Source organism: Charadrius vociferus, unplaced genomic scaffold (genome assembly GCF_000708025.1).
Source record: "Charadrius vociferus isolate BGI_N301 unplaced genomic scaffold, ASM70802v2 scaffold684, whole genome shotgun sequence".
Lineage (NCBI taxonomy): Eukaryota > Metazoa > Chordata > Aves > Charadriiformes > Charadriidae > Charadrius > Charadrius vociferus.
This window is the reverse complement of record NW_009648144.1, coordinates 137,402-152,834: the sequence shown is the minus strand read 5'-3', so window position 1 is coordinate 152,834 and position 15,433 is coordinate 137,402. Positions and strand designations below refer to the sequence as shown.

Below are 15,433 nucleotides of genomic sequence, written 5' to 3'. Positions count from 1 at the left end.
GGTGGAAAGTGAGTGAAACTGTCTTTTTGCAGTTATGATGCCTTAATGCGATCACAGAATTACAGTGTTCATCTAATCCTGTGTTTAAGAAATGTGTCAGTAACAAGTGCATTTGGCTAGTTACAGTTTGTTGCCAACAATTGGTGTGCGCGAGTTTGATTTACTCCCAGGTCTTCTTGATTCATGCTTTCGTTGTTTGCTTTTAAAAAATGCTAGGTTCATTTGCAGGTAGCATTTGGCAGGTAAAGAGATACTACCAAGACTTATAACCTTCTAGAGCAGCTGATGGGTCTCTGTTGTAACATCTGTAAACTGTGTAAGTGGAATCACCAGGCAGAGAGGAATCTTTTTTTTTTTTTTTTTTGTAAAACCCATATATATATGCATATATTAAGATATTTATATAAAGGTATAAAAAAAACCTTGTATTAACTTCATATTCTTAGAAGTTTCATTGCGTTGATCTGTACAGTTGTGTCAGAGGCTCACAGAATATGGGGTTCATCTTCATCATGTGTTGCCTGAGAAGCGATCCCAAACAGGTATACTTCTGGGAGTGTGCTGCAAAGGAGTTGTTATTTTTGAAGTTCATAATGGTGCCCGCACTCCTGTACTACGCTTCCCATGGAGAGAGACAAAGAAAATATCCTTTAGTGTAAGTCAGTCTCTTTTCTGTGTGTACGTGTCTATGTTTCTATCTCCAGATACTGGTTTTGTGTGTTTGTTATTGCAAACTAAGCTGCTGTTTTACAGTGTAATCTGTCTATGTTTTGTGTGGCTGAGCTGCATTGTATTATGGAATTGAAATAGGAGTTTTGGTGTTTTAATTTTTTTTTTTCTTTTTATTGCCTTGCATTCTATGCTGCTGAGGTTCCAGGCTCAGAAGAGAATTTAGCACCTGTGTTTTGGCAAATATGTATTGATGTGAAACATGGGTTCCCTGCCTTCTAAGGAAAGAGCTATTACGAAGATAGATCAAGGGCTACTCTTAGCATGGGGAGAAGCTCTGCCCATTTATTGCATTTCTGGGCAATCTGCCCATGCTGTTGTATGGGACATGGGTGGTGAAGGAGCACCAGAGTAAGAATCCTGCATTAGAGGACTGGATACTGGCAAATGCCAGTACTGAGTGTAACTAAGAGATGCACCTATGTTGCTTTTAAATTGTTATATTTCCAAGAATAGTTAAGTTAAATGATAATGGATGACAGGGGCTGACATTTGATCTGGACAAAACAACAAACCTTAGTGGGTACAAAGTAATCTGGTGGTCATGTGTCAGTTTTTAATGAGGTGTTGAGGTTCAAATGCTTACCTTTATACAGGTATTGAAAACAGTACTTCTAACTCTGATACCTTATTGAAAAGCTACAACCTGTTTAATCTGTGATATGATTTTAACTAGAATTGGTAAATTTAAGTTTAAAAATTACTAAAAAGATAAATTTAAGACCTGGAACATTAACTGGTAGATTTCATAATTAGATGGGCATCTAGTTCTTTTTCTCTTGAGTAGCAGCACCCCTTGTGACTTCCTCGGGGGCTTTTGAAAACCCCGTTCTGCAAAATGTAGTAGTACTAGTTGTCATTAGTCAGCACTAACAGCACTGAAGTACAATCTCAGCTAGCCCAGAAGTAGCTTTAAAGTGCTACTTTGTAAATCTCAAATTACTTTTAACCCCTATTTTAACAGAAATCTCTCCCATCATGCATTTGGCTTCAGAAAAGTTTGAATGCTCTAACTGTGCACAAGCAAATACAAACTTCTTTGTAGGTTTAAAAAAAATCATTTTCTTCAAAACTTTTCTTTCTGCATTGCGTAGAAGAAGAAGATAACTTTGCAGAACACATCAGATGGCATCAAGCATGCATTTCAAACTGACAATAGTAAGACTTGCCAGTACCTTTTGCATCTCTGCTCTTCCCAGCATAAGTTCCAACTACAGATGAGAACCAGGCAGAGCAACCAAGACACTCAGGACATTGGTAAGGACTGTGATGCTGTGTCGGTTTTTGATAACAATCTTTTTTTTTTTTTTTTTTTTTTTTTTGTAAGGAGAGAAAGTAAACTTGAGCTTCAGTAATTCTGTTGAGTGCTACATACGAGTAGCTCTACATTTGGAGGGTTTATACTATAAAGAGAATCTACTAGCTAAGTTTGTTTACGTTTTGTTTAAGGGGAAAAAAAAGAGAGTTGGCAGATCACACAGAGCTGGCACACAGCAGTTCCTGTTAAATAAAAGGAATCTAAAAATGGGTTGTGAATTTGATTAATGGCTTTTGGCTTTTTTCAGAAAGAACTTGCAGATACTTCAATAGTAGGATTTTTACCTTTTGCTTAATGTGAAATGAATTGGTTTGATAATGTGGAAGTACAGGAAAAAATGGTGTGATCATGCGAGGGCAAATAAAATAGGGCACATTTCATGATGCTGCATGTGTAACTGTGGGTGTAGCTGTCTATTCCACTTAATGTTTGGTGGACCTAGTAAGGAACAACACTAATGCTAGTCAGTTTTCTTCAGAATTGCCGTCTAATTTGTGTGTATAATAGAAAATGTAAAAATGTTCTTTTTAGATAGAAAATATTAATTGGAGAATACAGTCATTGAAAAAACCCTCTGTACTAATTTCTTCACTGTTAGCAGTAGAGCTCACTTGGCTGGCTGGCCTTCATCGCAGCCTGGAAATGCTATTTTGCTCAGTCTGCCTGCTCATTCTTTCTTTGTTCCCTGTTTTTATCTGTCTGCATTCCAGTTGCTGCTAATCCAGACTTCCCCCAGCTAGCTGGTATGGAGTTTGACCCCATCGCTGTGGAGATTGTGATCTGTAATTTACCAAAAAAAAAAAAAAAGGCCAGGGGGTGGTGGTGGGGGGAAGGCATGTGGCAACTATGCAGCCTTTTCTCTATTCAACTAACTTAGTGGAAAGAAATAGGAGCAAGTATCTTAAAGCCTTTGTTCCAGTCTCTAACTTAGTGCTTGCATATCCTGAATTGCAAAGAAAAGCAGTACATGAAAGGCTTTCTTAGTTAGGCAAACTTGGTTGCTCTTACACATGAAATATGTGTTGTGCTTTGGGAGTCTGGAAAATAATAGTTTGCTTCTGTGCAGTGCAGATCACCTGGAATTCAGACGCCTCAAATTTCATCAATTGTTCGTAATCAGAAACAAATAATTCAGTTTTATGGTTAATTCCATTACACTTGGTTATTAAACATAAAAATAATTCAAAGAAAAAGTTTGCTTTTGTCATAACTTTACTGATCTAAATTGATTAGCCGTGTTTCTCTTTCCTGCATGTGTCTATACATATAGCAATAGAATTACCAGAATAATATTTTTTTTTAAAAGAAAGTATTGTAATACAGGTAAGAGAAACCAAGGATGAAGCAGCTAGTCAAAAATAGCATATTAATTATAAGTACTGTTTAACTTTTGTTAAAGCAGTGAAATCCCAGGCAGTATTTGGGAAGCATTATTCTTGGCCTGCAGAAGCATCGAGTATTTTGTCTTTTTTCCATAGGCCTTAAAATGTCAGTAAAAACTCGTGGTTGGAAGCACTCAGCAAAACAATAAAAGAAGGGCAGGTGACAATATTATTATCTCAAGGCAGATCATCACAGGAAGTGTATATTTTGAAGGTTTCTTACTTATGGACTCATTTGGGGTTAGCAGACTTCAGAAGATTAATATGCCGTGGAAGATTCTTTAGAAATACAGTATTACTACAGTATTACTTGCCTTGCAAGACTCACCTTGATTTCAGCCAGTGAATGGAGAAAATATTTTGAGACAAGGGAGAAAGCCTGCCATGCATAGTGACGGTTAACAAATTTTCATGGAACACAACAAGAGGATGGGGGCATAAGGAAGAGCACTTTACAGCCCCTGTGATGTACCATGGCATGTTTTTCACTTGTTGCGTAATGCCTTCGTTGACCTGGGAGAAACCATTTTGACACATGTAAATCTAATAGAAAGAAATTGGCTTGGAAAAATCAAAGAAAAATGCCTCTTGAATAACATTCTTTCTGCAGGAACAGAAAGAGATACGACACAAAGTTTAAAAAACAAAAAAAAAAGAAAAAATACTAGCAATTTTATGGTACATAGGAAAGGAGATAAGCTATACCAAGAGGAACGATGATTTCTTTTTTGCATGACTTCTGTGGCCATGCTGTGAAGAGACCCAAGCACTGAGATTTATTATGGGTGTTTGGATTCCTGAAAGGGCATATAGAAAATGACAAAGATCAAACAAGGGTAAAGTCAGCCTTATGAAGGATGACTTTTGAGCATGTGAGAATTTTCAGTTAAGGGGTTGGCAGAAGGTGTGAAAGACCTAATGTCTATATAGATAATGATATGAATATTAACTTGAAATCCATAGGGAAATCACGTTTGGTGTTTGTAGAGGATAAGGATGACATCTAGAGAAGAGATACTGAAATATTTTATTAAGGTAGTCTTCCCATGGATGGGAACACAAAAAGAGCAAGTGTCATTCATAGCTTCTGTCAGAGTCAGGAAACTGAGATTTGTGGATCTCTGGTCTGATGGAGCAAAACCGTTCTTATGTAGCTCACCTAGTCTGTCTGGTGGCTATGGCTAGAGGAGGTATTTGGTGTGGGTAAGAAAGTGGCAGTTGTATACTAATTCACCTTTAAAAAGGGCAAAAGAACACCTTCCACAACTAAATCTTCTCAATCTGTATGCCTGTTTTAGGGCCAGTATGAGTTGCTGTTGCAGTTAATTCCTGCCCTAGGTACTGGAGGAAGGAGTAGCTTTTGGAATGACAATACTGAGGTTGTGTTTGCCAAATAAACTATTTCATGGTGAATACTTCAGCATTTAGTAAAGCTAATGAATGATATGTACGAAAAAGTAGCATTTTCCTTTGCAGCTTTCTAAAGCTGCTTATTTCCTAGCTGTATGTAAAGTTTAAAAAAAACCAACAAACCACTAGTTAACCCTAAATCAGAAATATATACGCAGTTGAGGATTGCTTTTCCTCAGACTTTCCTGGGAACTGACTCCAAGACATCAGTGGAGTTTATGATGGGTTCAAGTGGCCTGATTTCCTTTAAAGGCTCTAACCAGCAAACATGTTGCCACAGCTTATCAAGTTTCTGTGCGAGAGCCAAGCCACAGGAACTTAACTGCTAGCCTTAGGAGGCAGTTAGGCTAATAGAAATGAGCCCTGCTCAGCTTTGCTCTGAATTAAGAGGGTGTTAGGCTAAGTTGTATTATCTTGCATTTGCTTTCAGCTAAGAACATCCACCCAGACAGTTCCCACGACTCAGCTGACAGTAATTTAATTACAATCCAAAACCTGTTTCTCTCTGCTGCTCAAGGGAATCCTAGTTCATGAGTCAAACAGTCTGGCAAACCCCAGTCAACACTTTCTGTTCTGGGCTAAAACATGTAGAATGTTTCTGGCAGGGAAAGTCCCCAAGTGCTGATGCTCTTTTACCAGGTAGAGATGCTGCCAAACCCCCACAACTTTGCAGCTGTACTGTAAGCATGTCAGGGAGTCATTTGAAGAAAATCAAGCAATGGATGCGTGAAAGTTTGGTAAGATCTGATAGCGTAGAGGAGGGGGAGCCGTATTTGTTCAAATTCTGGAAAAGACTTGTATGAGCAGGTTAAAGGAAGTGTAGTCTTCCAGGTCATTTGCCTTGAGGATATTTATTTAGTTTACAGAGAGAGATGATGTGCCTGTGTATAAGGCACAGCAGTTTAACAGGGAACATGAGTCTTCATACTAATAAGGGGATAAACATTCTGCTATTCTGTGTTTGTGGACTTCAGTGTAGTAGATGGTCAGGTTAGTGTAACGTCATGTACTCCAAACTTTGCTTCCTGAGCAAACTACATGGTGGTTGTATGTACCTGATGATGATCCATACTTCTGAGCATCTACAGAAAATGAGCTTTGTGTGAGTTGTTTGTTTAAAATGCGTGCTTTACACAAGGAGGTCACACTGACTCTACTGTATAACTTAAATTTGTTTGTTTTTTGTTTAAAAATAAAATTCACAGAAAGGGCTTCATTTAGGAGCCTAAACCTTCATGCAGACTCTGTCAAAGGTTTCAACATGGGACGAGCAATCAGTACTGGTAGCCTGGCCAGCAGCACTTTGAACCGACTTGCCGTTCGACCTCTGTCTGTTCAAGCAGAGATTCTGAAGAGGCTGTCCTGCTCTGAGCTCTCACTCTTCCAGCCGCTTCCTGGCTCTTCAAAGGACAAGAATGATAAGACTCCATGGGAGGAAAGACCCAGGGTTATGAGCAAGTCATTTCACGATCTGAGTCAGAGCCACATCTCGGTTTACCCCCCAAGGAAAAATATTATTACTGCTTTGGACTCTTCCCCCCAAAAAATAGAAGACATAATGGGAAGAGTCTTTCAGCAAATGCCAAAATTTGATACTGGATCAGCAGCAGGAGCGTTAAAACTGAGCAAGTAAGAATCTCTCTGACCACCCTGCAATATCTTTGTGTACAGTCAATGTACATTTTTCATCAGTTTTGATTTATTATTCATACCATTATTTTATTACATTGATCCTTCCCTCTCCCAACTTCCTCTTCCCTCTGTCTGGTTTCCCCTTCTCTCTTTCTCCCCTTTAAGTTCAAAATCTCATGCAGGTTTAAGTAGAAGCCCTGAAAGAAAGAAAAATGAATCAGACTCATCATCCATTGAAGATACCGGTCAAGCCTATGTTGTAGGTCAGCACACAAAAAATATTACTGTATTTACTAACCAACCTCTAAAATTGCTTTGGGTGTAATGTTTTGATATATTTATTTACTGATGGTAATATTTCAATTTGTCAAAGGGAGCAGAGTATCACATATTCAAGTAATCCACACCAGTTACCTGTTGTTCCTGAATAATTATTGCAATGAATCAAAAAATCCTTTGTACAACACCAGTTTGTACACAGGAGCGCAGAGTTTTAGTACTTCACTGTAAAAGCTGTTCCAGAAAACATCTTCCATTTTGTCACTTCACAGTGCCATTTTATTGTGTGGATCTTTCAATAATTTGCTAGTCTTCATGGTCTGTTTGTCAAAATTGAACACTTTAAGTGGAAAGGATACAGGGAGTGATTTTTGGAAGTGCACTCAGTTTGGCATAAGCTGGCTATTGGCTAGTACCTCTGAGCAGTAACTGCACAGTTCTTTTTTGTTTGGTTTCATTTGGATGTAATAAATTAAGTACAGTTTTTTTGCTGTGCATTGGTTGTTTCACAAAAACACTTCTAATGGGCTAAGCCAGATGTACTTACTCCATTTTCTTGGCAAGGATTGGACTGCACACAAATAGTCTTACTAGGCAGTAAAAATACAGAGTTCACATTGGGAAAAAAAAAAGGGATTCAGAGCAGCTAAATAGGCTTAAACTCGCATGTTGGGTTATTGTACATTGATTTTTAATATCTGTGTGTCATCAGTTTCTGATTATAGGAGGTTCCCTGTTATAATAATGGACACTACAATGACTGAAACATTTGCAGCCTTAGCTTGCTTTTCTTGGTTTGCTTTTGCTTAATATTAAATTATTGATTAGTTACAGAACATCAGAAAAAGTGGAAGAAGGTTAAGTTTATGGGGTTCAATATAATAAAACTTGAAAAAAACCCCAAACAAACAAAACAAAACAACAAAAAAAACCCAACCCCCAAAAACATTAGTGTGTCATACAAACACCGCATCTGCCCCCACTGTCCTTGGAACCAGGACTGACTTGGGAACCACACTTTTTCAGTACCGAGAGCAAAAGCTACTGAAGAGTGAGATGGGGCACACGGTTTCTCTAACTCTAGTGACCAGCTGCAGCCATTTATCCTATGCTTTTAGCTTTACAATTATTGTTATCATGTGCTTACCCATAATCTGGGCAGCAATCCCGATAAGGGTCTTAGCTGTACGTTAGAAAGTCTTGCTCCTTCACTTTGCCTGTGCTGGGGGACACACGTTCTTTGCATGCTGAAACTCATCAGCTGAAACTTCAGGGTGCAGAGGTTTGGAAAAGGCCAGGACTACTTTCCTAAGAATCTTGGATTATCTTACCTCATTTACTTTCATAACTTAGTACATTTATTATTTTATCCTCTTTAAAGTGTAGCCATATTTGCTTGGCATTGATCATTCCAAAGAAAACATGATTCTATATGTAAACCACTTCAAATAGAAATACTTGGTTCAAATTGCTTGTTACTGCAGCAACTTATTTGTTACTGTACAAAATCTTACAGGATTTCTGTTGTGTTGGTTTATTAGGTTATAGTCACATTAGTTAAATTTATATATGCGTATTCATCCAATCCTGTTAGAAAATTTAGTCTTGACTTTGTTTCTTAAAGATCCACTAATTTTATCACAAGTTAACAGTGGTTGTAAAGGCCAAACCTCTGTCCTTTCTTTAATTCTTTGCTTCTGCATGAGCTACCATCTGTCTGAACCTTGAACTACAACCAAAGTACATGAGTAATTTGTATTTGCTAATCCAAAACTACTTTCATGTTTATTACTTATTTTAATAAGTAAGTAACCTGATATTGTGAGTGAGCTTGTGCACCGTGTAAAGTCTGAAATACTTCTTTGTAGCTTTTGTATTAAAAAAATATATTTAACAATGATGTCTAATATTTATATTCACATCACAGGCATTAGCATGAATACTTCAGGAAACCTTCCATCATCAATGCTGTCAAAAGAGAGTGGTAAGTTGATAAATAATGACTATAGAATTAATTCATTAGGTTTGTGAAGCACTTGTCAAGGGCTCACTTCCACCTGTCCTGTTTCTTTATTATTCTTAAATCAAATGCCTCTCCCAGTTAGATAGATAGGGCCTTTTCCTAAATACAACTCCTAATATTTCTTTTGGATTGCTTCTTGGGGGAGATTTTGACATCTGTGTGTAATATTTTTCAAATATGAACAGTGTCTGTTTAGTTTGACAGTTGAAGGATGCTATTGCCTAATATACCACGGTCATCAAAGCTCATTTCCCTTACTTGTGAGGTTACTGGTTCTGTAAAGCCCAAGAAGACTGTGTTTTCTTTTTAGTTCTTCTATTCTTTAGGTTTGACTTGGTTTTGTGGGAGAAAAGATCCTTCTTTAGGTGATGCAGTCTGTTGCACTCTTCCACCATTGTTTTCTGCTTGTACCAGTGTGTAGAGCTCGGTAGGTTTCTGCCATTGTGGAATTGCATGCTCCACTTAAGGTAAAAGTACGCCAGGTACTCCATACCAAATGAGTTATATCTTCTCTAGGTAGCAAATTCATTAGTTCAGACTTACAGTATGTTGGTGTTTCCTGAAGTTTCAGGAGATTGGTTGGGTTTTTTTCCAAATCATGCTCCTTCTGTCTCTCAAGTGCCTGGGTCTACTTTAACCTGTTGGGAACCCTCAGGAGTCATATGAAACTATTGTGAGGGTGTTCAGATTTTGGAAGAAGCAGAATCAGCGGCCTGTGGATTTGCAAATGAGGAAATAAAAAAGATAGGGTTTAGTATATGTTTCTAACGTTGGTTGGTTTTTAATGAAGGACCATCATTAAGAGAACTCACCAAGTGACTTCTTAGTAACTTCATGTAATAAGCCTCAGTTTCGCTTTTACCAATGTGCTTACATCCTGCCTACTGGAGCAGGGCATGTAAACACAGATCTAAATACTTTGCTGATCTGAGACTAGTCGATTTGAAGGACTCGACTGCGTTGTGATTCCGAGAGACTATGCTAGGTGCTTTTCTTAGGAGGAATAAAAGGTTTTAACTGCTAAAGATGGCAGTGAGTTGTAACAGTGGTGGTTTGTTGTTTCTTTTTTTATTTGAACATGTCTTGGAAGATGAAAGTTGGACCCACTAGTTCAGAACAGCTTTTCAGGTTATCAAAGAAGTAATCTTTTTTTAATGGAGTAGAACTTCAAGGCAAACCTCAAGGGAAGCATTCAGGTAGTGTCTGATCACGAAATGTTGGCTTTTCAGTTGACTCTCTGCAAACAACACACAACAGAGTTGCCTCACCAGAAAGAGAGATCACTTTGGTGAACTTGAAAAAGGATGAAAAATTGGGCTTAGGTAAGTGGCTTTAAAATTGTTGTCATCATGTGTGTTCCTGCAAGCCAAAAAAAAAAGTTTTCTGGACTGTGTTGAAGTATTTATTGTAGGACTGAGCAAAGCTGGATTTCGAAGGCATTTAAAGTGCTGAAGCCGGGACTTATGTGGTAGCGCCTGGTACTGATTTGTTCAGTGATGTTTAAGAAAGTCTGTTTCTCAGTTTTTCTATATTGTAAGTGTAGGATAGTGTTTATATTGTAAAATAGTAATCCTAAAAGTTGGCCTTTAAAGTTTATCTCTCTGTTCAGGTACAAGATTTTTGTCTATGTGGACACCTCCCAGCTGTGACAGCTTGAAGGCTTTTAAAAAAAAAAAAAAATATTATAAAGCCATTATGAGCTAATTATGGAGTGTTTTTCCAACTCTTATAATATCATCAGATGGAATACTAATTTGAGGTTTAAGGAGCCTGGAAGACTAGATATTTGCATTCCATTCCTTCTTCTACCACTGAGGGTTTTTTCATAAACACATATGATTTTTCACTGTATGAGTAATGAATGATTTGGTATCAATATTGTGCTTTAGGGAGAGTCTTTAAAGTGTCCTCAAGGACATTGTTCTGTCTGTCATTCAAAATAGCACTGTAGTGTACATTTGAAGAGGGAGAAAAAGCTACAAGACAATAATATTTAGTGTTTACCCTGCACAGTAACTTAAGGGTTGACCAAAAAGGAAAGGAATTCATATGAAATGCACCGTTTCTTCCCCATGCAATCTGTGGTACTTGGCTGTTTCAGCTAGAATAGAGAAGACCAGATATCTTCTATTTTCTTTTTTTTTCATCTTGAACATCCTTCCAAGGTTTACCTGGTAGAATTAGCAGAACTACATTAGAAGCCTCAAAAGAAAACAGGGGGTTAAAAAACTCAGTTCTTAATACCAGGGTCAAATGTTTAGGTGAAGCATCTAACAATGGAGAAAACCAGAAATTTTTAAGTAAGAGAAAATACATTTCATGTGGTCAGCAAATGTACGTTTAATGTCGTCTGTTTGTGCATGTGTTTCTCTTGCCACAGTTGTCTTCTGTAGCCTTTGCTGGAATTTTCTGGGAAGCCAGAAAGACAAAGTGAATCAGTTGCTCAAAACCAGAAATAGCAATAAAGCTTAATCAAAAAAGCTTTGCCATTTACTTTCATGTAGGCCTCTTTAAGATGTATAGTTTTCTTTTACTTTACATTTATTAGAATGATATGAGGTTTTGTCCGTTCTGAAATATGGACTTCTATTGTGTTAAGTTACACTGTGATCACTGACACTTTTGCCTGCTTTGGGCCTTTTTTTAATAGGCTTTCAAATAGTCGGTGGAGAGAAGATGGGGAAACTTGATCTGGGAATTTTTATTCATTCGGTTATTCCTGGAGGGCCAGCTGATTTGGAAGGATCTCTAAAACCAGGTGAATAGTGTAAATAAGAAGACGTGTATACATGAAAGAAAAGGCCAAACACACACATTGTACCGTTTCCATCTATGGCTGCAGGCATCAGTCCCTTACAAATGCTGACCTTCAGTTACCTTCTAGATAATTTCTGAAAACTGGTGATACTTCTTTGTTAAACTATATGAAAACAAAAATCACTCAAATTAAAAATGATAAAGCTTGAAGTAGCAGAAAATTAGAGTTCTGTATAGAGATAAGGGCTTTGTTTGCTATTATCTCTGTATAGATGCTTTGTAATTTCAATTTTTTGAAACTCCAAATCTATACTTTGATTTTGGAAAAAGTGAATGTAACCATATGGCTGCTATAGTGGACGGGGGAAGAAACTTTTATTTTTCTTTTCATTTTAGTCTGTGCCTTGAACTGAATGGCATATTGCTTATTTTACTTCTTGATTTTTGCTTTTGCATCCATTTTTCCACAGCAGAAGAGAAGGTAGAAATCATAATATGGAAAGGTTTGGCAGGTTTTAAAGGAAGAAATGTTCATAACCAGTTCTTGTGGTTTGTTTTGGGTTTGGGTTACTTTTTTAATGATTGGTGTTCCACATTCCAGCATAACTTGAATTTTAGTAATTTTTAATCCACGTATTGTGTAGATATTTTCAGACCTGTACTCCACATTGTTACCGATCAATAAAAATGTAGATGTTAGATTGTATCTGAACAAACCCTTTTGTGCAGGCCACCGACTAATATCTGTAAATAGCACAAGTTTAGAAGGCGTCAGCCACCATGCGGCATTAGAAATTTTGGAGAATGCACCTGAAGATGTGACACTTGTTATCTCTCAGCCCAAGGACAAGCTATGCAAAGGTACAGAGAGAAATATTCCTTATTATTAAAGAGTTCTTTGAGTTTGAGTACTCTGCCTTCTCTGACACCTTTTGTAAAGTACTTTCTGTTTTTCTTTAAAATTACTAATCTGACTGAGATAGTTGTAAAACGTCACCCTAACTGCAGTTACTTCTCTAAGCAACCCCAGCTAGAATATGCTTGAAATTGTGTTCTGAGACTGAGCAAAGTAGTGTGTTACAGTAACCTTTGGTGAGGACCCACTGGTTGCATTGTAAATAGAAAGCATTCTACATAATGTGAACAAGTAAAACCTTGCATGGTTGTAAGCTGAGAAATCTGTGTCATACTGCAGATATTAGTAGCTGGTAACATGCTGACTGTCTTGTCTCCTGGTTTTCAGCATCGTCTAATGCTGTGCAGATCAGTAATGGAACCAGAGGTTATTTAAGGAGGCCATCGTTGGTGCAGGACAATGAGGCAGAGTCTTCTTCAGAAGAACACAACCGGTCCTGTGGTCACCAGAGGCCTGTTTCGGGGAGTTTGTCTGGTTTGTCAGGAGGCAAGCGGGATGGAAGCGTGAGCTCCCAGGATTCCAGAACTGAGAGTGCCAGTCTGTCTCAGAGCCAGACAGCCAACTTCTTTGGCAAACGTGCAAGTGGCAGAGCCCAGCAGGATCCTCAGCATTACAGTGATTCCCAGTCTGGGCTTTCTAAAATGAATGAGAAGAGAAGATCCGCATCTGACAGTACTCGAGCAAAAATTAAAAGGCCTGAGGTAGTGGAATCCGTGGAATATTCTGACCGAGGGGATTCTGACATGGATGAAGCAACGTATTCCAGCAGTCAGGAGCAACAGCCAGCTAAAAAGGCATAGTGTATTTCATATGAATATTTCCTGTCAGTGTATAATAGCGATAGTGAAATAGCTGACTGTGGGTGTGAATAAGGTGAAAGGATGCGGGGGAAGGACAGCCTAGCCTGCAGCTTATCTTTCTAATGGCAAATGCTAATAGCTAATTTCTAATAGTTTGGTGATTTTGTTCAAAATAAATGGAGAAAATCAGTCCTGTAACTTGAAGCAGCTTCCCAGCTTTCCAATGTCACGAGATGGGCATGTCTTACAGACTGTGGTTTGGGATGAATGTATAGGGCATTTGTTGATTCTGTAGAAAGCCGCTTTTCATTTCTGTGCGTTTGTCCAATATGATCATACTCTAGTAACCACCCCTAGAGGTAAGTTTATTCACCTGGCAGATAAATTTTTTAAAAAAAAAAAAAAAGTTTTTCCCAGATTGAAGTAGTAGTGATGCATCTGGAATGGGTAGCAGGGTCTTTAGGGTTTGATCTAATCCATGGAAAACTGCTCTTGTGTAGTGAAGTTCAGCAGTGAGCTGTGCTCTGAACAGAGACAGCTTGCTGCTTCATCTTTGCAAAAGTACACAATGGCAAGTACTACGAATTAATTCCTAACTTGCAGTGATTCCTCTTTTCAGCTGATGGAGGTTATTCAATTAAGTTGTGGCAGCTTCTGCAAATTAGTCCAACAGACCCTAGGCTGCTGTAATACTGAGGTACTATAGTTTCTGTGTTCTGTCAGCAGCTCACTTTGACGGTAAAGACTCGGTTGCTGAAGGCCAAGCATACATCTGTGCTAAACCTGTTCAATGGCAGCAGTGGAAGAGTTAAAGCAATGAGCCTTATGAGTTTTACTTAGTACTTTGCCATGTGGACTTCTTTTGACTGTGTCTTACTCAAACACACACCCTTTAGGGTCTTAACTGTAAAATTCTGTTCTAATGGCAAATCATTCTCTCGTTTGTTTCTTTTTCTTTGTCCTTTTTCTTTTTTTCTTTTTTTTTTTTAAATAAAGGAATCTTCCTCAGTGAATACAGCAAACAAAATGAATTCTAAAAAGGTTACTGCAACACTTCTTAAACCTGGAGATATCTTTGAGGTTGAACTAGCCAAAAAAGATAACGGCTTGGGAATAAGTGTCACGGTACTGTTTGACAAGGTTTTTAGATGTTTTCTCTTTTTCTCTACTCCCAGCAACCCATTAAATTGCTAAATTACAAGGAAGCAAAATATTTTCTGGAATTACTGTTGACTATATAGTTTTACTGATGTGTGATTAACCTTACCAAAGCTGAAAAGTAATACTATTTTATATGACTTTTCTTGTCATCTGCCCTTTAAGTTACTCTTGTTTTATGGTGGAGCCCCAAAGTCCAAATAGAATCTTATCACAGATGCTGCTTTGTGAGTATAAAAAGTAAGATGATCTTTGTCCCATGCTACCTAATAATGTGGCAGATTTACAAGGGAGAGAATTAAGACCTTCCCTGACTGGCATCGCAGGCAGTAGGAGCAGTAGTGTTACTTAAGAGCATTTATGCACCTCCACACACACATACACCATGTTCAGTGCTCTCCATCAACACATATATACCATGTTCAGTGCTCTCCCTCTACTGGATAAAAGGCAGAAAGCAAAAAAACTACTAAAATCCAAGTAAGACCTGGCTGACACTGCTTTCTTGCAATAGGAAACAAAAATGTATTTTTAATGGACTAATTTCTTTTGGGGCTATAAAATTTTGAAGGTAGTTTACATCTAGGGCCTGCCACAGTGCAGAGGGGCACTTCAAGGAAGAAGATAATTGTTTCTAATGAGATGCACACATTTTTCACTGCTCCTTGTATTGTGTTCAAAAGTACATTTTGAAATTTTAATATTCAAGTATCTCTGATCACTGGACTGCACGGTGCTTTGTAAAAGGAAAAGTTGCTCAAATTATAACAATAGAGAGCAGTTATTGGCTGTAGTTCCAAAGTGGGGGCTTTCATTGGCTGTTTATACCTAAAACTAAGTTAGCCTTTTCCCAAATGTGGCCATATGGATAGGTATGCGGGTGGAGTGCCAATTTGCAAGCTTATATGTAGCTAGTATTGTAAGAAGAGCAGAATTAAATTCTATTATTTTAGCATCCCAGCCTATTCAAAGTCGTATTGCTTTGTCAAGCTTTTAAATTGAGACAGCGGGAGGAGCAAAGGTTCAGCA

At 38.0% G+C, this 15,433-nt stretch overlaps 1 protein-coding gene across 1 annotated transcript in view; it reads left to right on the top strand.

Moving 5' to 3' along the window:
* PTPN13 (protein tyrosine phosphatase, non-receptor type 13 (APO-1/CD95 (Fas)-associated phosphatase)) overlaps positions 1-15,433 on the top strand; it is a 104,613-nt gene that overhangs the window by 63,293 nt on the left and 25,887 nt on the right. The window contains exons 15-24 of the mRNA XM_009883939.1: positions 473-655; positions 1,824-1,986; positions 6,045-6,468; positions 6,637-6,734; positions 8,678-8,734; positions 10,003-10,095; positions 11,424-11,531; positions 12,260-12,391; positions 12,774-13,240; positions 14,243-14,386. Coding sequence (XP_009882241.1) covers positions 473-655; positions 1,824-1,986; positions 6,045-6,468; positions 6,637-6,734; positions 8,678-8,734; positions 10,003-10,095; positions 11,424-11,531; positions 12,260-12,391; positions 12,774-13,240; positions 14,243-14,386 — 1,869 coding nt within the window. The remainder of the gene's footprint in view (positions 1-472; positions 656-1,823; positions 1,987-6,044; positions 6,469-6,636; positions 6,735-8,677; positions 8,735-10,002; positions 10,096-11,423; positions 11,532-12,259; positions 12,392-12,773; positions 13,241-14,242; positions 14,387-15,433) is intronic.